At 43.3% G+C, this 23,168-nt stretch overlaps 2 protein-coding genes across 2 annotated transcripts; one reads left to right on the top strand and one right to left on the bottom strand.

The window, feature by feature from the left end:
• Positions 1 to 7,370: 7,370 nt before the first annotated feature.
• LOC309330040 (uncharacterized protein) lies at positions 7,371 to 9,085 on the bottom strand. The gene is made up of 2 exons (XM_081841437.1): positions 8,950 to 9,085; positions 7,371 to 8,113 (listed from the first exon to the last, which is right to left on the bottom strand). Exon 2 carries the CDS (start codon positions 8,093 to 8,095, stop codon positions 7,604 to 7,606), a length of 492 nt encoding a protein of 163 aa, XP_081697563.1. The 5' UTR covers positions 8,096 to 8,113; positions 8,950 to 9,085; the 3' UTR covers positions 7,371 to 7,603.
• Positions 9,086 to 12,111: 3,026 nt separating this feature from the next.
• On the top strand, positions 12,112 to 14,377 carry LOC309330041 (uncharacterized protein). Its single transcript, XM_081841438.1, has 2 exons — positions 12,112 to 12,250; positions 13,636 to 14,377. Exon 2 carries the CDS (start codon positions 13,654 to 13,656, stop codon positions 14,143 to 14,145), a length of 492 nt encoding a protein of 163 aa, XP_081697564.1. The 5' UTR covers positions 12,112 to 12,250; positions 13,636 to 13,653; the 3' UTR covers positions 14,146 to 14,377.
• Positions 14,378 to 23,168: the final 8,791 nt, after the last annotated feature.

Here is a 23,168-nt window from a genome sequence, read left to right as displayed (position 1 = left end):
TCCATGAAACCTCGTTCTTTACCATCTTTCTTAAACACCTCGTTTATTTGGAAGTAGTGCATCCAGTCATGTACATGTTCCTTCACCTGCTCATATGGTTTTAATTTCCACTTTTCCCCTTCTTTGTATAACAGTTGGTCATATGTTATCCATTTACTTCCCATATTTGGTCTCTTTATACTCTTTGCTTCTAGAGGTGAAAACCAGCATGGTGTTCTAGGTTCTAATAGATTTTTATATCTATCCCATACCTCAATTAAAGGACCTCGGAATATGTGGTTCTCAAAACCCTTATGGACTCTCTTTTTTTCGTGCCATAAATAGGCATGCCACCCGAATCTATTGTTGAATCCCTCTAGGTCCAACAATTCATTATTCTCCAATTTAATCCACTCTTTTGTCCAGAAAAGACATGAAGCCTCGTAATACAGTTTCAGATCTGGCAGGGCAAAACCTCCCCTTTCTTTTGAGTCTGTTAGCAATTTAAATTTAATTCTCGGTTTTTTGCCCTGCCAGATGTATTTGGAGATCACTCTTCGCCACTCCTTAAAAGTCTTACTTCCCTTAATTATGGGGATAGTCTGAAATAGGAACAATAGATTGGGGGAGAAATTTGATCCAGGTTGCGTTTTCTGAAACGGTATAGCAATTGAAGCAGTGTACTCCTATGAAATCCACACTTACATGAATATTTCATGCAGTTCTGCAGCCAGGTGATGTGTACAAAATTGTGCATAAGAATGGACATACTGTACTAAGTGAAAATAACATACAAAAAATGCATTACAACCAAGGATATTGTTTTTTGGGGAAAGAGCTGCTGTTAGCTCAGTTCGTGCTTGCCGAGCTTCCCATAAACATCTGGTTGGTATTGAGAACAAGGCTCTTCCAGTCTTCAGTGATGCAAACGTACCATATGGTATGGATAAGTGCAATAAAGCAAGGAAGCGTATGAGAATTTCCACAACTATTTGGGAATTCTTTTCAAAGAAGATATTTGAAGAAATAAAAGGTTCATATAGTGTGAGCTGTTTTCGAAGAACCAGGGATTTAAGGACATAAAAAGGGTTGACTGGATCAGACAAAGGCCCATCTAATCCAGCATTCTGTTATCACACATGTCTATGGAAAGCTCACCATCATGGCTTGAATCCAGCAACAGGTATACAAAAGCGTGCTGACAGTAGTTATAGAACATAGTCATCATGGCTCATGACCATTGATACCCTCATTCTCCATGAATTCTAAAAAAGAATCCTTCTGGATCAGGCTAAAGGTGACCCATTAAGCCCAGCATCCTATTCTCCCAGTGGCCAACCAGATCTCCTAATGGGAAGTCTGCAAACAAGATCTGAATGCAACAGCACAGTCACCACCTGAGATTCCCCAGAACTGGTATTCAGAGGCTTACTGTCTCTGATAGTGGAAATAGAACATACATACAGTGTTGGAAGCTCAGGTATATAAGCTAGGTGACATATGGCTCCTTAAACCAGAGTTACAGTTGCCAAAATGGAATGCCTAGTTGCCATTTTGGGGCCAGAAGGCTCAAATGTTGTATTTTTTAATACAACCTTTTGGTTCCTGAAGTTGGTCATTGAGACAACAAAGTTCATTCTGATTGTACAGATAAAATATAACAGAATTCTGCAGGATGTGCTGCTAGTGTATGAAAAGAGCCAAGATCCAAGGATCCCCAGGCCTGCACCTCCAGATGGTGGAGACATCAGGCACCATCCTGGTGCCTGGGCATCAGCACTTGGTCGCAAGTGGCCAATAGCCAGGTGCAAAATGAGCCTGGCACCTGGTGAATTTCAAACACTGCTATCATAGCTATTGGCCATTTATAGCTCAGCCTCTGGCATTGTTACAAAATGACAAGAAGCGGGTCCGAATAGGGAACTGTGCACACTTTTCCTTGGATATGAACCTCAGCAATAGAGGAGGTTCCACAGATTCCTCATTCCTGGATTGGATGTATTTGCTTTAGGCTTAATTTAAGCAGGGCAGAGGTAGCCAAAAGGATCCCCCTAGTTTTTGTGGATTTAACTCACATAATTTCTGACTATTGGCCATGCTGGCTGGGGCTGATGGGAGTGCAGTGATATCTTGTCAGAACCATATACACTACCATGACAGTAGGGAACAAGGACCAAGTAGAGTAAGTAGAGTAAGTTTAAGTAGAAACAGGAATGAAGTTTTTTCAGTGACAGAGGCAGGTGAGTTTAGGAATGGGAGAGAAATTCAATTCAATTGACCCTTAAAGAAAAATAAAATTTATTCACCCCTTTTTGAAACAATGTACAAACTGAAACATTGCTGTGCTACAAAATCTGTAGCTGTCTGCATTTCCCAGTGCAGTTATCCAAGTACAGTGAAATCTTGGGTCTCAAACTTAATCCGTTTGTCTCCCGAAACCATTGGGAAACCAAGGGGCGGCTTCCGATTGGCTGCAGGAGCTTCCTTCGGTCAAGCGGAAGTTGCGTCAGGTGTTTGGCCTTCAAAAAACATTCAAAAACCGGAGACTTCCGGGTTAGCGCCATCGGCAATAGCGGCGTTCCTCTGACTGAGAGGAACCCGCTCCGTGGAATTCGGGTCGTGCCGCCGCGGCGAAGGCGGAGACCCTTTAGAAATCCCAGGCAGATGAAGCCTGGGAACGTGGGATTCAGCTGACACCAGGAGCGCCCCCCCTATCCACAGGGAAACCCCTTTTTGGGGGTTCCGAAGTAACGTGGGGTGAGCGGCGCGGTGTTTTGAATCGACCGCTATTTTTACGTAGTTAAGCTGCGTAGCCGTTGCCGGAGAGCGCTGACTTTTTCTTGTGGACAATTGGATTTCAATCAACAACCCGTGAGTAGAACGGAAATTGGATTTCTAAAGTATTTTTAAATTGGCACCGATCGGGGAAGGTCTAAACAGGAAGTCCGCCTCCCCTTTCTGTAAATAAACTGAAGCAAAGAACCTGTTAACTAAGGCTGTGGAGAGTTTTATGTAAAGGACTTAAATTCCACTGATTGAAATTACCATCAATATTTTTTGGGGAAGCAGGGGAGCCTGCAGGAGAAGGTTAAAATTCGGGATTTGAAGCGCCACTTCCCTAAACCCGGGAGTGGTCTGTGAGAGCCTGCTGATGGTGAATAGATAAATTTGACAGCTGTCAAGTTAGCTGTCAAAATACAAAAGAAGGACTTTGTTTCTACTGTCTGTTTTTGTTACAAGCTTACGTTTAAAACGAAGGAAGGAACTGTTACAATTTAACGTATGGGACCTTTGGGTCTGTGCTGGAAGGAGTGAAAAGGAACTTGAATCCCTCTAGAGGGAGCTTTGGGATATTGTCGTAAGGAGCAGCTGGGAAATTGCTAAAGATAAAAGCCTTGAAAATCAGTTTTTGACCTTGGACTGTTTAAGGATGGCGGTCGGGAAGGAAATCGAGTGTGAACTGAACAGGTCAGAACCCATCACCGGTAGAGGTGCCTTGAAATTAGGCATGCATTAAGAAATCAATATAAATATATCTATATTTAGAAAGGAACAGAAATGGTTTATTGAGTATTTACAAACGTACTGTAAACAGGTGAAGACATTAGCAGGATTAATGTAAAAAATCTGCATTTTCAAAATATATATGGGATATATATGAGAACAGATATACAGTGGTACCTCAGGTTACAGACGCTTCAGGTTACAGACCTGGTCAGACTTCAGGGACTTGGCTCCCCGCCCCTTCCTTTGGCAGTAGATAAACAGAACAAAGCAAAAGGAGTCTCTTACCAGTTAGAAACTTTAATGATCACAGCGAAAGAACAAAGAATCCATTTCTAGGAATGAAGGTGCTGCTGATTAAGGATTCCTCCCACTTCCCCTCTTGTCATCCACGTCACATCCATGTCTTGCAACCTGATCTCACAACCACTTTGCTTTCTGTGCTGCCACCTTATCTGCTCTACTTTACCTTGGGCTGAGCCGATGGACGCTTTCCAGTGAAAGAAAGTCCATTAACTCTCTCTCTCCCAGTTATCCTCCTCCTAGCTGTTCACCACCCGGTTCTTCCCATCTTCTGTCTTCTGAACTATGTCCCTCTGCAAACCACTGTATTCCAAATCTATACTATAATGATTTCCAGGCAGGCTTCCAAGCCCAGATAAGAATTAATGAGTCTCTGGCAGTTTTTAATGGTTTTATTTATTCACAATACAATCAGAGCATGGCTACAGCCCTCTGCTCCATAGAAATCGGCTGGTCACTCTGAGAAATCACTTGTGTCACAACAGGAAAAATGCCAATGTCCCACCTTTCCCTTTTTGCACTATTGTTGCAATCTGACCTTTTCAGCTCTTTGGACGTGAGCAGAGGGAAGGGGGAAATCTACACTGTCCAAGCATGAGCTCTCAGTCCTCTGCCTATCTGATTGTTGCTTAGCAACCCCTCCAGTGCCGTCTATCTCTTCCCCTCCCTCGTCTTGTGAGCTTTCTGTGTCTGCTCTAACTAACTCAGTGAACACTTGGGGAGGGGGGGGGGCGAGCCCACTTCCTCCAACTCTAACTGCAGGCTGTCATATTGAGAGCCAGACCCTGTTTCTCTTCCATCTCCTTCATCTCTTGGCTCAGCTACGCTCCTGACATCTACTGTCCCACTGCTCCTGGGAAGATTCAGGAGCAGGGGGAGGGGGAGACTCCCACCATTGCTCCTCAGTGCAGCCCTCCTCAGCACAATCCCTGAGACGTGAGCAGTGAGAAGACCCCTTCTTCCACTTGCCTTTGACTAAGATTCCACAGAGCCACATATCAGTTGCAGAGTACCTGCTTTGCATGCAGAATATCCAAGTTTCAATCCATTGCATCTCCAACGAGGGCTGGGAAAGAACCCTATCGGAAACCCTGGATAGCTACTGACAGTCAGCATAGACAATACAGAGCTGTATGAACTAATGGTCTCACTCCATACGAAGTAGCTCCTGATGCCCCCTACTTAAACCAGCCTTTTATTCAGAATCATAAGGACTGGGATTCTATTTTACTTCTACAGGAAGGACCATATTGCCATGGTAGAGCACCTGCTTTGCATGCAGAAGGCACTCCCTGGCATCTCCAAGTCGAGCTCGGAAAACCACTGCCGGTCACTAAAGACAGCACTGATCTAGATGGACCCAACAGTGTGATTCAGTGCAAAGCAGCTTCCTATATACCTCTCCTCCAAGTCCTCAATAATGAAGTGATGCTCCTAAGTCAACAGTAAGGATCTCTCTTTGGACAGGTTGCACAGAGAGCATCCGCCTTCCACCCCAAAGAAGATTTAACTTGGTTCCTGTTACACTTTAAGAAATATTAGGTCCAAAACAAAGTACAACCAGTGGCCAGGGATGGTTGGAGTTGTACCTTAGCAACATTTGGGAAGCCCAAGGAGCCAGTGTTGTGTAGTGATTAGAGTGTTGGACTAAGACCTGGGGAAATAGGGTTCAAAGCCCCACTTGGCCATGAAGGTTGAGCTTGTGCCAGTCAACTCACTCTCAGCCTAACAAAATTCACAGGATTGTTGTGAGGATAAAATGGGGAGGAGGAGGTCTATATGTTCTACCTTGAGCTCCCTGAAGAAAGGGTGGGATACAAATGCGATAAATATTGAATTCATGCAGTTTCCCACACTTCCACTAACTTATGAGCCTAGTATGTCCTCCCTTCGGTTCTCTGTTAGCTCAGGAACTCCCTAGGACAAAGTACTCCAAAACTGTTCCAGCATGAGAGAATACCCTCTCCCCCCCCCTTCCTTTTGAGAAATAAGAGCTGGTAACAAACCAAGAAAGAGAGACATATTTGAATTCAGAATGAGCTTTATTGAAAATATTGAGTGGGCAATTGTACAAGAAGCAGAAATGAACAAGGAAAAAGCACACACAATGGAACGTGGCTCTGAACTTATTACTGGTCTACAGACTTTGAGGAAAGACTTGAAAAGGAGTAAGGAAAGGTTGCTGAGAGCCATTTAAAAGCTGTTGGGCTTGATGATGGTCCCAAAAGCTCAGATTTTTCAGAATGCAGAATGAGGCACTCAGTAATGGATCTGCATCATCTTTTCCCGTTGAGGGTCATTCCTGTCATCATCACACATTTGTTCTTCAACAGTCCAATATATCTAAAAGCACACACTACCACGACGTGCCAGCAGGGATTTCCTTCCAAAGAGCCCACCCTGTTTGACCTTTCGGGAGGGCTTGGACTGGTTTGGACTCAGACTGACCTTTATGTTTCTCTCCCCTTATAGTTTTGATCTATGGGCTACTTTTAAAATGAGGCTGCATTTTAAATTGAATTTTAACCTGTATTTTAAATCGGGGTTTTTTCTGGTATGTTTTTATTGTAATTTTACTGGTGTTAGCTGCCCTGAGCCCAGCTCTGGCCGGGTCGGGTTTGGTATAAATAAAAATTATTATTATTGTTGTTGTTGTTGTTGTTATTACTAGGGCGAGATGTCTACAGCTTTTGCCATTTTAACTGGGGAGCTGGGGTACTAGGTGCTACTGACCTGACTTCGCACCTTTCTCTATGCAGTTTGCTTGCCTCTCTCCTCCTCTTCAAGGCTAATTGGTCTGCTAACACAACCACCTCGTGGACATTCTGAGGATTTCTGTCTCTCAAAATTCGGGAACATGTATAGAGAGATTTTTTTCTCCCTTTCTCATCTTGCTAGAAGCAGGGGTCATGCAGGGAACCAGAATCTTGCAGAATTCTGTGAAAGCAAAAGGATATAGTTCTTCACAAAATGCATAAACTTCTAGATTCAGTACCAGAAGATGTGGGGATTGCCACTAGTTTGGATAGCTTTAAATGCCAATTACAGATCAAAAAATGAAATCAAGGTTTAAATGTGCTTAATATATTTCTTTAACTTGTGTATGCAATAATTTTAAACTGTTATCAAAATACAGTATCTGACTGAGAGGCTGGATAATCCTGCAGCATTTGACTACATTATCACCCACCAAAAATACGTTATTGTCCAACGTTTTGTAACTTAGTGATTGCAAAAGCTGTAGTCCACAATACATTCCACACAGTATACATATGCAAATGTTGCAAAACTACAAAAGATCATCTAGCTATTATGACTGTTGCTTCTCTGAATAAATAATGGTTTGAGGCACTCTAAAAGGGGACCCAGCACTTGTTTTGAAAAAGGGGGGAATGATAATTCTCTCAAGTCGAATGTACCTTATTTTAACCATATAGAACTAAACCATTCAGGGGGCCAGAGAGAAAGATGTCCTGCAAATGTTCCAATTTTAGTTTGGCCAAAAACTGCTTCAGACAGCTGAGGCCCTGGAAACCTTGCTTTGCGGAACTGACGCTTTACATTAAAAAACCAAGACAAACAGGTTATTAGAATGCAGAACAAGCTTTATTGAAAAGGTCAAAGTAAGAGCATTGAAAGGGGCAAAAAAGAAAATCGGTGTAGAAGGATCTTTTTTTCTTCTTCACTCTGAAGCAAAGAACGGAGGATGAATTCCAGGAGTGATTGCTTGAGTTCAGCTTTTCTGAACCATGGCCGATAGATCTGTATCAAGCCCTCTGATTATCAGTTCAGGATATGCTTCTCAGGTTTAATTGGCCTATGAACAGATGCTAAAACGACGCCCGAACTTTCTTCCCCTCCCGTAGCCCAAACCATAGCCGAAGCCGCCAGAGCTTCCAAGGAGGCCAGACCCAAAGCCCAAGCCCCCATAGCCTCCTACGATCCCGGAACCACCAACGGCACATGGAGTGTTGCCTCCAACAGCCACAGGCTCACAGCTGGCAGAGAGGATGGGCCCTGGGATGGTCACAACGCAGGCAGGTGGCTGGATCGTGACCTCTGCTGGTGGGATCTGGTTGATGGGTTTAGGGATAATCCCATCTAGGATGCCAAGGTTGGCTGCTCTTTCAGCACCTCCATTTCCATAGCCCAGGCCTCCATATCCATAGCCGAGTCCTCCAAAACCGTAGCCGAGACCTCCCAATCCATAGCCGAGACCACCATAGCCAAGACCTCCTGCTGAGCCAAACCCAACAGTGGGGGCGGAAGCACAGGATGGGACAGCACAGGATGGACCACAGTCAACCATTGTTGGGTGGAGGTGAGTCTGAAACCAAAAACACCAAGGGACAAAATAAGTGTGGGGTACATCACTTCAATGGACAGTGGGGAGAATATTTCAGACATAATCATCCTGTGGCAGTAGGATATTTTACCCATTCCCAGTTCACTAAACTCAATCCATCTTCCTTTCTCCATCCCTGAAAATCAGCTGTCTTTGATAATTCTGAAAACATTAAGACCTCATGCCTGAAACCTTTATTCTTCTCTGCTTTTGTTACTCCAGCCCTTCTCTTCGCTGTGGATCCCAAATCCAATCCCTGATAATTTCAGGATAGTCTAGGAATGTCCCCTGCTTCAAGGCCTGTAGAACAACGGCCAATCTGAGTAGGTAAAACTGAACTAGGGATTCCAATGGTCTGTCATGGTACAGGACAACTCCCTATGCTCATTTGAGTCAGGTATTTATTTGGAACCATGAAGATTAGAACCTTACTATAATTTTAGGGGGAGGACAATTGTTCAGTGGCCGAACACGTGGTTTTCATTCAGAACATCCCAGGTTTGGTCCTTGGAATCTGCAGATTGAGCTGCTAAAGATTCCCTTCTTGGAACTCAGAGAACTTCAGCTGGTTAGTGTAGACAAAACTGAGCTAGATGGACTAACACTCAGAATCAGGCAGCTAAATACTTGATTTCATAAGGTACATATAGAAAAGAAGCCAGCCAACAACTTAAGAGTGTAAGGTTCCTGGTGGAAGATCTACCCAATTCACAGAGTAATAGAATTTTAGCCTTCTTTTGGAGTTTAGTTACCTGAACGCTCTGACCACTGCAAGAATTATTCAAATATAACATCATATGTGCACAAACTTGACTTACCAAAGTCTCAGAGGAGTAGAAATGAAGTGAAGGAGATGAAGCCAAAGGAAGCTGTTGGAAGACCTCAGCTCAGGGAGCCCTTTTATACCATTTCATCTGTATCTGCTGGTGGCTCCACATCCAGCTTGGATACACCTCCTTTCCCCTCGGGCTTTAATTAGTAAGCAATTTTTGGAATGCATCATGGCCCTAATTAAGAAACGAGGCAAAAGTGTTAAGTGTTTTCACAGCACCCCACTCTCTTCATAGTTATTCTTCCACAAGACAAAGCTAATAAAAGATTAAGAAAGGTAAAAAATCTTGTCTGTTCCTCCTGGCAGGCAGATCAAAAGGTGTTTTGTCTCCATTCATTATTTTCAAAATCGTTGTTGATTTTCTCAGAAGTCTAATTGACTTTTATACCCAGGATTTTAGTTAGTCATTCTGTGCACAACCCATAGCAGTTTTTGTTTTTGTTTAACCTCCACGGTTGGAGTTAAGATTGGGGGAGAAATTTGATCCAGGTTGCGTTTTCTGAAACGGTATAGCAATAGAAGCAGTGTACTCCTATGAAATCCACACTTACATGAATATTTCATGCAGTTCTGCAGCCAGGTGATGTGTACAAAATTGTGCATAAGAATGGACATACTGTACTAAGTGAAAATAACATACAAAAAATGCATTACAACCAAGGATATTGTTTTTTGGGGAAAGAGTTGCTGTTAGCTCAGTTCGTGCTTGCCGGGCTTCCCATAAACATCTGGTTGGTATTGAGAACAAGGCTCTTCCAGTCTTCAGTGATGCAAACGTACCATATGGTATGGATAAGTGCAATAAAGCAAGGAAGCGTATGAGAATTTCCACAACTATTTGGGAATTCTTTTCAAAGAAGATATTTGAAGAAATAAAAGGTTCATATAGTGCCAGCTCTTTTCAAAGAACCAGGGACTTAAGGACATAAAAAGGGTTGACTGGATCAGACAAAGGCCCATCTAATCCAGCATTCTGTTATCACACATGTCTATGGAAAGCTCACCATCATGGCTTGAATCCAGCAACAGGTATACAAAAGCGTGCTGACAGTAGTTATAGAACATAGTCATCATGGCTCATGACCACTGATACCCTCATTCTCCATGAATTCTAAAAAAGAATCCTTCTGGATCAGGCTAAAGGTGACCCATTAAGCCCAGCATCCTATTCTCCCAGTGGCCAACCAGATCTCCTAATGGGAAGTCTGCAAACAAGATCTGAATGCAACAGCACAGTCACCACCTGAGATTCCCCAGAACTGGTATTCAGAGGCTTACTGTCTCTGATAGTGGAAATAGAACATACATACAGTGTTGGAAGCTCAGGTATATAAGCTAGGTGACATATGGCTCCTTAAACCAGGGTTACAGTTGCCAAAATGGAATGCCTAGTTGCCATTTGGGGGCCAGAAGGCTCAAATGTTGTATTTTTTAATACAACCTTTTGGTTCCTGAAGTTGGTCATTGAGACAACAAAGTTCATTCTGATTGTACAGATAAAATATAACAGAATTCTGCAGGATGTGCTGCTAGTGTATGAAAAGAGCCAAGATCCAAGGATCCCCAGGCCTGCACCTCCAGATGGTGGAGACATCAGGCACCATCCTGGTGCCTGGGCATCAGCACTTGGTCGCAAGTGGCCAATAGCCAGGTGCAAAATGAGCCTGGCACCTGGTGAATTTCAAACACTGCTATCATAGCTATTGGCCATTTATAGCTCAGCCTCTGGCATTGTTACAAAATGACAAGAAGCGGGTCTGAATAGGGAACTGTGCACACTTTTCCTTGGATATGAACCTCAGCAATAGAGGAGGTTCCACAGATGTATTTGCTTTAGGCTTAATTTAAGCAGGGCAGAGGTAGCCAACAGGATCCCCCCTAGTTTTTGTGGATTTCACTCACATGATTTCTGACTATTGGCCATGCTGGCTGGGGCTGATGGGAGTGCAGTGATATCTTGTCAGAACCATATGCACTACCAGAGCCAGTGTGGTGTAGTGGTTAAGAGCGGTAGACTCGTAATCTGGGGAACCGGGTTCGCGTCTCCGCTCCTCCACATGCAGCTGCTGAGTGACCTTGAGCCAGTCACACTTCTCTGAAGTCTCTCAGCCCCACTCACCTCACAGGGTGTTTGTTGTGGGGAGGAAGGGAAAGGAGATTGTTAGCCGCTTTGAGACTCCTTAGGGTAGTGATAAAGCGGGATATCAAATCCAAACTCTTCTTCTTCTCTTCTTCCATGACAGTAGGGAACAAGGACCAAGTAGAGTAAGTAGAGTAGAAAGTTTAAGTAGAAACAGGAATGAAGTTTTTTCAGTGACAGGGGCAGGTGAGTTTAGGAATGGGAGAGAAATTCAATTCAATTGACCCTTAAAGAAAAATAAAATTTATTCACCCCTTTTTGAAACAATGTGCAAACTGAAACATTGCTGTGCTACAAAATCTGTAGCTGTCTGCATTTCCCAGTGCAGTTATCCAAGTACAGTGAAATCTTGGGTCTCAAACTTAATCCGTTTGTCTCCCGAAACCATTGGGAAACCAAGGGGCGGCTTCCGATTGGCTGCAGGAGCTTCCTTCGGTCAAGCGGAAGTTGCGTCAGGTGTTTGGCCTTCAAAAAACATTCAAAAACCAGAACACTTACTTCCATGTTTTTGGCGCTTGGGAGCTGATTTGTTCAACAACTAAGTCATTTGAGAACCAAGGTAGCACTGTAATGGGTAGCAAAATGAATACATTGGAGTAAACTGTGCCTACAAATGCATATCTTAAAGAAAAGAAGGCACAACAATGTATGATATTAAAGAGAATTGCACTCCAGTAATGTGTAGATGAGGGGAAACTGAATACAACTGTGTGCTAATGGATTTTCGTGAGGACACTGATACTGGAGATCTCTTAGAATCCGGTATGCATATGCAAAATCTTTGATGATGTCCTAGAGTCCCTTAAGCTGATGAAAGAGCTTTGAAGATCTCTATCTGCTCCCTCTGGGTGCATCTGGTTTCAAGCATCAGACTCGAAGTCAGCAAAATTAAAAGGAAGGGAGTAGGAATGGTGTTGAGACTATTAGTCTTTCATTATTACAACCACTTAATTTTGTGACCTTTTGTGCTTAGTGAAGTAATTTTACACATTAAATTGTCAACAACTAAATAAAATATTAGTCAGAAGAGGCAGTCCCTTGATCACTGGGGCGGTTGCAGAACTGTATAAAAGCTCAACGTTCTCCCAGTTTCTCCAACAGCTTCATCTGACTCTCCTGTCTTCACTACATCTCACCAAAGCAGCAGGTAAGCCTATTTTCTTGGGGGGATATTTCCAAGCCTGTCATAGGTTCAAGTTAATGTAAGGCTAGATGGCTCTTCCAATTAGAGCAGGGATGGGTATCCTGTGGTCCTTGCAATGTTGCTTCCATCATTCTTGTCCATTGGGAATGCTGGCTGAGAGGACTTGGGATCCTGCAACAACTTCAGGGCCACGGGTTCCCCATCCCTCCTTCACCCACTGCAGGTTTATAAAATAAATCATCCCTGATTCTTTGGACATATGTTTAGAACCGGGAAGGAGAACCAGGGGCTTTGCATAGCTCCTATATTCCATGGCCATTGTCTATGGTGAACTATAGCTCCTATATTCCATGGCCATTGTCTATGGTGGCTGAGGCAGATGGGACTTGAAGTCTGGTTGTGCCATTTAGCAAACATAGTAGGAGAAGATCTCCATGGTAATGTCATGTATGCCTGTTAAATATACTGTATTTTTTTGCTCTATAAGACTCACTTTTTCCCTCCTAAAAAGTAAGGGGAAATGTGTGTATGTCTTATGGAGCGAATGCAGGCTGCGCAGCTATCCCAAAAGCCAAAACAGCAAGAGGGACTGCTGCTTTCACTGCGCAGTGATCCCTCTTGCTGATCTGGCTTCTGAGATTCAGAATTTTTTTCCCTTGTTTTCCTCTTCCAAAAACTAGGTGCGTCTTGTGGTCTGGTGTGTTTTATAGAGCGAAAAATACGGTAATTGTGATATTTAGAACGTGGCACCAGTTTCTATTATCTCTCTTCCTAAATGTCATTTACACACACACACACACACACACACACACATTTCTGCCTTTTATAGCACAAAACTCTGCGTTTTACTAATAAGTAAACCCAATTGTATTCACTAATGCTTAATCCCAGGTAAATAGATAATGGATTGCAGCTTTATTTTTTCATACTAATCCCCACCTGGGTCGATAATAGTTTATTGTGGTCCAGTCTGTCAAAAAAATGCTTGATAGAATTGTTGACATAACAAGCTTTTTTATTCAGAGCACGATCATGGAAACATGGAGACCTAATAAGGTATGTGAGTACTTTCTTGTTTTTCTACAGCGTCTACCACAGGGGTGTAGTTCCTTTAGTCTCATCACCCTTATCTATTGTTCATGCTGGTTGGGTCTGATGCGAATTGAAGTCTGCAACATCAGAAAAAACTACACACTGACTCCCCATGATGTACCATATATCTGAGCTTTTATAATTATTTGGCCCTCTTTGGTTCTCATTCTCCATATTCAACTCAGTTCTTTAATTGTATAATTTAGATTCTTCTTCAGCCATGGTTGACTGTGGTCCACCCCCACCGAAGTGATGTACCCCACACTTATTTTCTCCCTTTGTGTTTTTGGTTTCAGACTCACCTCCACCCAACAATGGTTGACTGTGGTCCATCCTGTGCTGTCCCATCCTGTGCTTCCACCCCCACTGTTGGGTTTGGCTCAGCAGGAGGTCTTGGCTATGGTGGTCTCGGCTATGGATTGGGAGGTCTCGGCTACGGTTTTGGAGGACTCGGCTATGGATATGGAGGCCTGGGCTATGGAAATGGAGGTGCTGAAAGAGCAGCCAACCTTGGCATCCTAGATGGGATTATCCCTAAACCCATCAACCAGATCCCACCAGCAGAGGTCACGATCCAGCCACCTGCCTCCGTTGTGACCATCCCAGGGCCCATCCTCTCTGCCAGCTGTGAGCCTGTTGCTGTTGGAGGCTACACTCCATGTGCCGTTGGTGGTTCCGGGATCGCAGGAGGCTATGGCGGCTTGGGCTTTGGGTCTGGTCTCCTTGGAAGCTCTGGCGGCTTCGGCTATGGTTTGGGCTACGGGAGGGGAAGAAAGTTCGGGCGTCGTTTTAGCATCTGTTCATAGGCCAATTAAACCTGAGAAGCATATCCTGAACTGATAATCAGAGGGCTTGATACAGATCTATCGGCCATGGTTCAGAAAAGCTGAATTCAAGCAATAACTCCTGGAATTCATCCTCCGTTCTTTGCTTCAGAGTGCAGAAGAAAAAAGATCCTTCTACACCGATTTTCTTCTTTGCCCTTTTCAATGCTTTTTCTTTGACCTTTTCAATAAAGCTTGTTCTGCATTCTGATAACCTGTTTGTCTTGGTTTTTAAATGTAAAGCCTCAGTTCTGCATAGCAAGGTGTCCAGGGCCTCAGCTGTCTGAAGCAGTTTTTGGCCAAACTAAAATTGGAACATTTGCAGGACATCTTTCTCTCTGGCCCCCTGAATGGTTTAGTTCTATGTTTTTAAAATAAGGTACATTCACCTTGAGAGAATTATCATTCCCCCCTTTTTCAAAACAAGTGCTGGGTCCCCTTTTAGAGTGCCTCAAACTATTAATTATTCAGAGAAGCAACAGTCATAATAGCTAGATAATCTTTTGTAGTTTTGCAACATTTGCATACGTACACTGTGTGGAATGTATTGTGGATTGCAGCTTTTGTAATCGATATGTTACAAGACTTTGGACAATAACATATTTTTGATGGGAGATAATGTAGTCAAATGCTGCAGGATTATCCAGCCTCTCAGTCAGATACTGTATTTTGATAGCAGTTTTAAATTATTGCATACACGAGTTAAAGAAATATATTAAGTACATTTAAACCTTGACTTTATTTTTTGATTTGTAATCTGCATTTAAAGCCATCCAAATCAGTGGCAATCACCACATCTTCTGGTACTAAATCTAGAAGTTTATGCATTTTGTGAAGAACTATATCCTTTTGCTTTCACTGAATTCTGCAAGATTCTGGTTCCCTGCATGACCCCTGCTTCTAGCAAGATGAGAAAGGGAGAAAAATATCTCTCTATACATATTCTCGAATTTTGAGAGACAGAAATCCTCAGAATATCCACGAGGTGATTGTGTTAGCAGACCAATTAGCCTTGAAGAGGAGGAGAGAGGCAAGCAAACTGCATAGAGAAAGGTGGGAAGTCAGGTCAGTAGCACATAGTACCCCAGCTCCCCAGTTAAAATGGCAAAAGCTGTAGACATCTCGCCCTAATAATAATAATAATAATAATAATAATAATAATAATAACAACAAGAAGAATAACAATAACAATAATAATAATTTTTATTTATACCAAACCCGACCCAGCCAGAGCTGGGCTCAGGGCAGCTAACACCAGTAAAATTACAATAAAAACATACCAGAAAAAACCCCGATTTAAAATACAGGTTAAAATTCAATTTAAAATGCAGCCTCATTTTAAAAGTAGCCCATTGATCAAAATCATAAGGGGAGAGAAACATAAGGGTCAGACTGAGTCCAAACCAGTCCAAGCCCTCCCAAAAGGTCAAACTCTGTAAAATGAGGTTTGAGAAAGCTTCAAACTTTGACACTGAGTTAATGGAGGAAGTTTTAATGGATAACAACACACACTGGGCATCTCTAGACACAGGTACATGAATCAGTTTATTAAGAGAAGATCTAAATACTTCCACAAATATGTTTCCTCACGAAACAGCACAGGTCACCGACGGCATCCAGATTAGCTCCCAGTGTCTGAGGGAAAGATTTACTGGAGAGGGAAAGATGAGCCAAAATTCTTAGGCAGAATACACTGGGAGCCGGAGAGAAGGTTTACCCTGTCACTAGGAGTCAAAAGGTAAAAGCTGCTGTAAGCAAACCTGGAGACTGTTTTCTGCTAAGGTGGAGTCCTTTTGTCTAATATGCAGGGAGCTAATTCAGTTTGTGATGAAGCAGATACAGAAAGAGATGGGTTCAAGAATAGCATCTCTCTCCTCACCAGACTTTGCTGAAATGACTGACTTCAAAAAGGAAGTAAACAGATTGAAAACTATCTGAAGAATTTCCTTTGACTGATGGAGTAAATGTATTTAGGGGAAAGGGGTTTTATGTTGGTTGTGGATGCCTAGGGAGTTGTGAAGCACTACAACAAATGGTAGTTTCCCAAAAGTGTAGGTGACAATTAATGAAACATCCCATGTGCAGAACATTTGTGTATTAAGAAGATCAAGGAACTGGGAAGGGTGGGAACAGTGGCAAAGCAGGGGTTGCCATTGCCTGGGGCCATACAGAGTGGGAATAAACGGACAGAATATGCGTGCACATTCAGCCACCTAACGGCGTCCGCATTACCCAGGAGATTGCAACCACAGAGATAAGAGCACGTTTCTGAGTATAATTGAAAGTGTTGGTGCTGACCTTTAAAGCCCTAAAGGCCTCGGCCCAGAATACCTGAAGGAGTGTCTCCACCCCCATCGTTCAGTCCAGACACTGAGGTCCAGCACCAAGGGCCTTCTGGCGGTTCCCTTACTGTGAGAATTGAGGTTACAGGGAACCAGGAAGAGGGCCTTCTCGGTAGTGGCACCTGCCCTCCCATCAGATGTCAAAGAAATAAACAGCTATCTGACTTTAAGAAGACATCTGAAGGCAGTCATGTTTAGAGAAGCTTTCAATGTTTGATATTTTACCGTGTTTTTAATATTGCATTGGGAGCCAACAGAATTATTATTATTATTATTATTATTATTATTATTATTATTATTATTATTTCATTCTGTTGATTGGAGAGGTCACCTTCTGGAGAGGTCACTTCCTGCTTCACATAGAGAAGCCATTTTCAACTGGGCCCAGCAATGGAATTGCACAGCTGTATTGAGGCAGCACCAGGTGTTGAAATTTTGCACCCCTAGCAATTTTGTGCCCGGGGAAGCACCTCTGTACTCCCCCACCCCAATCTATGCCACTGGCTGGGAACAATCAGGTCTATGTAGACTCAGGGTTTTTTTTTTTAATGTAACTGGTTCCTCCCCAATGTAAATAACAGATCTTGACTAAAACTCCTAGTGTAGCATGGCCATGGTTTGATTTTAATCAGTTGTTTTTCTTTCTGTTAAAACCATGCACAGCCATTTAAGCAGACTGAGAGTTGACTGCTTTAGAACAACTTATGGTGAATGCTCCTGCTACAACAAAGGGTGTAGTATCACAAGCTCATTGGGGGGGAAAGAGTCTGGGAGAGAGAGAGGAGATCCCAGCAGACTTTAGGGATGCCAAAATTATCAATCTCTTTAAGAAAAGGTGATAAAACGAATTGCAGAAACTATCAAGGCATCTTTTTATTATCTGTGACCGGCAAAATTCTTGAAGAATCTTAGCAAACCATCTCCTATAGAGGAGGGAGAAAGGTTGTTTTCTGCTGCTCCAGAGAAGCGGACACGGAGCAATGGATCCAAACTACAAGAAAGAAGATTCCACCTAAACATTAGGAAGAACTTCCTGACAGTAAGAGCTGTTCGAGAGTGGAATTTGCTGCCAAGGAGTGTGGTGGAGTCTCCTTCTTTGGAGGTCTTTAAGCAGAGGCTTGACAACCATATGTCAGGAGTGCTCTGATGGTGTTTCCTGCTTGGCAGGCGGTTGGACTCAATGGCCCTTGTGGTCTATTCCAACTCTATGATTCTATGATTCCTAACAATATCCGAGGTTACCCTTCCTGAATCCCAAAAAGGTTTTAGACCTTCTAGGAGGACAGTGGACATGATTTTCACCTCCTGACAATTTCAAGAAAACTGCAGAGAGCAAAACCAATCCCTGTATATGGAATCCTCCAAGTAATGGAGCTGGTGTGGTGTAGTGGTTAAGAGCAGTAGTCTCATAATCTGGGGAACTGGGTTCGCGTCTCCGCTCCTCCACATGCAGCTGCTGGGTGACCTTGGGCTGGTCACATTTCTTTGAAGTCTCTCAGCCCCACTCACCTCACAGAGTGTTTGATGTGGGGGAGGAAGGGAAAGGAGAATGTTAGCCACTTTGAGACTCCTTCAGGTAGTGATAAAGCGGGATATTAAATCCAAACTCGTCTTCTTCTTGAAACTCTTACATAGCTGGTCTCTTACCCTTTTCTGTATTTCCCACATGATACCAGCGGTGACATCAATCTTAGTACTGGATCTTAGTACTGTACATATGTAGGGGTTTTTCAAATCTGCTTATCCATTTTGGATTCTGGAATTTAAAGAACTGAGTTTAATATACAAAATGAACCTACCCATCAACTTGCTTTGCTTGGAATAAAGGGCATGTCTTCTCCAACAATTGCTCATAAAGTACTTTTTATGTTTCTCCTCATAGTGGCACACATGGAAATAGTCATGTGATGGCACACTGCCTTGGGCTTGGACATTAAAGCATGGTATTCTAGAGCTTGGACAATTGCCCTGGCTGAAAATCTGATGTGTCAGATTGTGAGACCAAGGAGAATTCTAACCCCCATCTTTTCTATAATGTGTGACAACCATTTTTGAATTATATGTGTCAAGAAGGTTGTGTTGTTGTTCACTGTCTTTATAAATGACTTGGATGAAGGAACTGAGTGGATGTTCATCAGATGTGCAGATGGCACCAAACTGGGAGGGGGAGGTAACACCACTGAAGACACAGTCAGGATTCAAAATGACTGTAACAGATTGGAGAGCTGGGCTCAAACTAGCAAAATGAGTTTTAACAGGGACAAATGAAATGTTCTGCATTTATCAAATAATTCAGGGTCTCCCTGGGCCAGCATACTCCAAGAATGTGCCAGTGTGAGAGGCTACCATTCTACTTATCTCAAATCAAAGCCCATCTATCACTCTCAGCATAGAAATGTGCCGCAGCAAGCAAAATTCACCAAGAACTGACATTTGATATTCTGAAATTTTCCTCTTTGGAGTTTGTGCTATGATTTAGATGTTTCAAATGTTAATGCCCATTTTACTTAATTCTGTGCTGCTTGTATTTACTTTGTTTCATGCTGCTTGCATTTATTTTATGTTATTTGTGTGTCCCCCCCCCATTTTTTTTAATACTCCTGGACAATGTGTTCGTAATGTTGATCAATGACCATGTTATTATAGATTAAGATGAAAATTTCCCCCTCTGAGGAATTGTTGCCAAAAGGTGCCAAATGAAGAGAGAGCCATATTAGAATAAAGAATGAGCTTTAATAAAAAGGTGGAAAGTATCAAGTTGACAATTGTGCAAGAAGAAGGAGATGAGGAAGGCAAAGAAACACAGAGCACAATGGGGCTCTGAACTCATTCATGGATTAAATACTTTCAAGGGGGAAACCAGGAGAAATGAAACATGGCTAGAATTCATGCAAAAGATATTGGCTTCTATGATGGTCCCAGAAGCTCAGAATTCAGGACAAGACACTAAATAATAATAAATTTGCATCATCTTCACCTATTCAGGGTCATTGCTATAATCATCAGACAGATTTTTTCTTAACAAGTTCAGTAGGCTTAATAGCACACACTACCACGACGTGCCAGCAGGGATTTCCTTCCAAAGAGCCCACCCCTCCTCAGACCAAAATGAGAACCTCCAAGGAAGCCACCAAAATTGCTTCCAAGGAGACCAGACCCATAGCCATATCCTCCTACGATCCCGGAACCACCAACGGCACATGGAGTGTTGCCTCCAACAGCCACAGGCTCACAGCTGGCAGAGAGGATGGGCCCTGGGATGGTCACAACGGAGGCAGGTGGCTGGATCACGACCTCTGCTGGTGGGACCTGGTTGATGCAGGATGGGGCAACTCCTGCCAGGACTCCGAGGTTGGCTGCTCTTTCAGCACCTCCATAGCCATAGCCAAGACCACCATATCCGTAGCCGAATCCTCCATTTCCATAGCCAAGACCTCCCAATCCATAGCCGAGACCACCATAGCCAAGACCTCCTGCTGAGCCAAACCCAACAATGGGAGTGGAGGCACAGGATGGGACAGCGCAGGATGGACCACAGTCAACCATTGTTGGGTGGAGGTGAGTCTGAAACCAAAAACACCAAGGGAGAAAATAAGTGTGGGGTACATCACTTCAATGGGGAGTGCAGGGGTTCTGCCTGATGTATTAGGATATTTCCCTTATTCCCATTTCACCCAACTTAAACCATCTTCCTTGAATGAAAATCAGCTGTCTTCTGTTATTTGTCAAACATTAAGCCCTAATTCATGGATTCGGTCTTGCCCTCTCCGTCGTACAGCTCTTCTCTTCCCTCATGGTTCCAGGAAGATCAGAGCCATGAGGTCTGAGCTCTTTATTTCTAGGGGAAGGACATATGTTTTGCATGCAGAAAGTCTCAAGTTCAGTCCCAGGAATCTCCAGGTTGAGCTAGGAAATGTTCCCTCTTTGAAACCTGGTCTGGAGTGTCACAGCTGGTCATTGTAGACAATACCAAGCTATATGGACCAAGAGTCTGACTCAGTACTAGGCACCTAAATACTTGACTTCATAAAATACACACGATATACTGTACACAATACTGAGTTAGATGGACCAATACCCTGTTTTTGAAGCACAGATCTTCCATGAAAATTTGTTCCATGAAAAAACACATTAATATTAGTCTGTGCTGCCCTCTGGTGTCAGTTCTCGTGAAGGTTACATGATTGGTGAAATATGAAAGGTATCCAACCATAGAGAGTGATGAGTGCTAGTTTTTGTTGGTTCAATGAAAAAAATAGGTATAAAAGAGAATTCCTGGGAAAAAAGTATGGACATAAAAACTAAATAAAAAAATTCCTTCCAGTAGCACCTTAAAGACCAACTAAGTTAGTTCTTGGTATGAGCTTTCGTGTGCATGCACACAAAACTAACTAAGTTAGTTCTTGGTATGAGCTTTCGTATCTGAAGAAGTGTGCATGCACACGAAAGCTCATACCAAGAACTAACTTAGTTGGTCTTTAAGGTGCTACTGGAAGGAATTTTTTTATTTTGTTTTGACATAAAAACTCTTATACCTTTAAAACATGCTCTTGCAACTTCCAAAACTTCCCTCCTTCCTGAGCATAGGAAAAGAGCACATGGTTGGTAATTTTAAAATTGGTTTACTTACAAACCCTTCAAAGGTCAGTTTCATGTGCTTTTCCACACATCAGTCAGACAAGTTGCACAGGCAGTACTGGGCTTAATTGCAGCATGATGAAAGTTCCTAATTATTTTGTATGGGAACTCAAGAGTTGCTTGTGTGAGCCATGCGGTGAAGCTGGATCAACCAGCCTAGCCTCTTCACTTGCTGAACTACTCACTTAGACCAGGAAAGAACAAAACCTTGATTATCTAACCCCTCTCAAGGTGAGCTTACCCTAGCAAGACAGCTTACTCTGTGGTCTTAACCCCTTCATGAATTAAAAAGACTTAAGCATATGAGGCTAGTTTTACTCACGGTAATGATGAATGCTGGATTTCCACAATGTGTGGTAGAATGGGACCCAGAATCCCAGCTTCCCAAGAAAACAGAGATACCTACTTCTGAAAGCATGTTTCAAATACTATAAGATGGGTGGCGGGCAGGGGGAGAGGCTGTAGTTAACTGGGAGAACATCTGCTCTGCATGCAGAATGTCATGGGCTGGGTGCAGCTGGGCAGGCAATCTGATCAGAAATCCTGGATCTTTACTGGTGGTCATTGTAGGTAATACTGAGCTCAACAGGCTAACACTGCAAGCTAGGAGAAGGCAACTTCCAATTTTCAGAAGACTGTGTATACACACATAAAAGGTAAAGGGACCCCTGACCATTAGGTCCAGTAGTGGCCGACTCAGGGGTTGCGGAGCTCAGCTTGTTTTATTGGCTGAGGGAGCCAGCGTACAGCTTCCAGGTCATGTGGCCAGCATGACCAAGCCGCTTCTGGCAAACCAGAGCAGTGCACGGAAACGCCGTTTACCTTCCCGCCAGAGCGGTACCTATTTATCTACTTGCACTTTGACGTGCTTTCAAACTACTAGGTGGGCAGGAGCTGGGACTGAGCAACGGGAGCTCACCCCATCACGGGGATTCGAACTGCCCACCTTCTGATCAGCAAGCCTGCGGTTTAGGCCACAGTGCCACCCGTGTCCCTGTGTACACACACACAAACACACAAAAAAGCAGCAGATGACATTAAGTAATTTAATTTCTTGGTGCAAGCTCTACACATCTCAAAGATTAATAGAATTTTGGTGTTCTCTTGGAGTTCAGAAATCTGAACCTCTTGAAAGTGCAAGAATCATTTAAAGATAACATTCTAACATATAAAGGTAGACTTGACTTACCAAAGTTTCCGAAGAGTAGAAATGGAGACAAGGAGATAAAGTCAAGCGAAGCTGTTGGGATATCTCAGCCCAAGGAGCCCTTTTATACTATTTTGGCTGTGTCCTTTGATGGCCCTACAGCTAACTGGGATACACCCCCTTCACCCCGAGGCTTTAATTAGCAAACTGTTTCTGAAATGTCTCATGCCCCCTAATTACTTTAATAAGAAAGAAAAATGACGCAAAATCGTTAGCATTTCTTCAGCTCCCCACAATGCGCCTTGCCCTTTCTGACACTTTTGATCTTTGCATTTTCATTCTTCTGCTAAACAAATTTAATGAAACATAAAATTGCTTGCATGTTCCTTGCTTTCAGACAGATCAGCAGATACCCTGTTCCTATTCAATCTCTCTAAAGTAGCTGAAGTAGCTGGCTATCTTCTCAGCAGCTTGTGATACTGTCAGACATAGGATTTCAGTTGATCAGTCCATGCACAGAACAAATCTCTTGTTTTCTTTGCCTAGAGCTTAGCTAGCCGATCGGAAGGTCGGCGGTTTGAATCCCTGCGACGGGGTGAGCTCCCGTTGCTCGGTCTCTGCTTGTGCCAACCTAGCAGTTCGAAAGCATGTCAAAGTGCAAGTAGATAAATAGGTACCACTCCGGCGGGAAGGTAAATGGCGTTTCCGTGTGCTGCTCTGGTTCGCCAGAAGCGGCTTAGTCATGCTGGCCACATGACCCGGAAGCTGTCTGCAGACGAACGCTGGCTCCCTCGGCCTCTAGAGTGAGATGAGCACACAACCCCAGAGTCATCCGCGACTGGACTTAGCGGTCAGGGATCCCTTTACCTTAACCTAAT

Source organism: Podarcis erhardii, assembly GCF_964252035.2.
Source record: "Podarcis erhardii genome assembly, chromosome: 15".
Classification (NCBI taxonomy): domain Eukaryota; kingdom Metazoa; phylum Chordata; class Lepidosauria; order Squamata; family Lacertidae; genus Podarcis; species Podarcis erhardii.
This window is presented reverse-complemented; position numbering and strand designations above follow the sequence as displayed.

What these genes read in the sequence shown, in the direction of transcription:
- LOC309330040 (XM_081841437.1), bottom strand. Translation starts at nt 8,095, where the DNA reads ATGGTTGACTGTGGTCCATCCTGTGCTGTCCCATCCTGTGCTTCCGCC.
- LOC309330041 (XM_081841438.1), top strand. Translation starts at nt 13,654, where the DNA reads ATGGTTGACTGTGGTCCATCCTGTGCTGTCCCATCCTGTGCTTCCACC.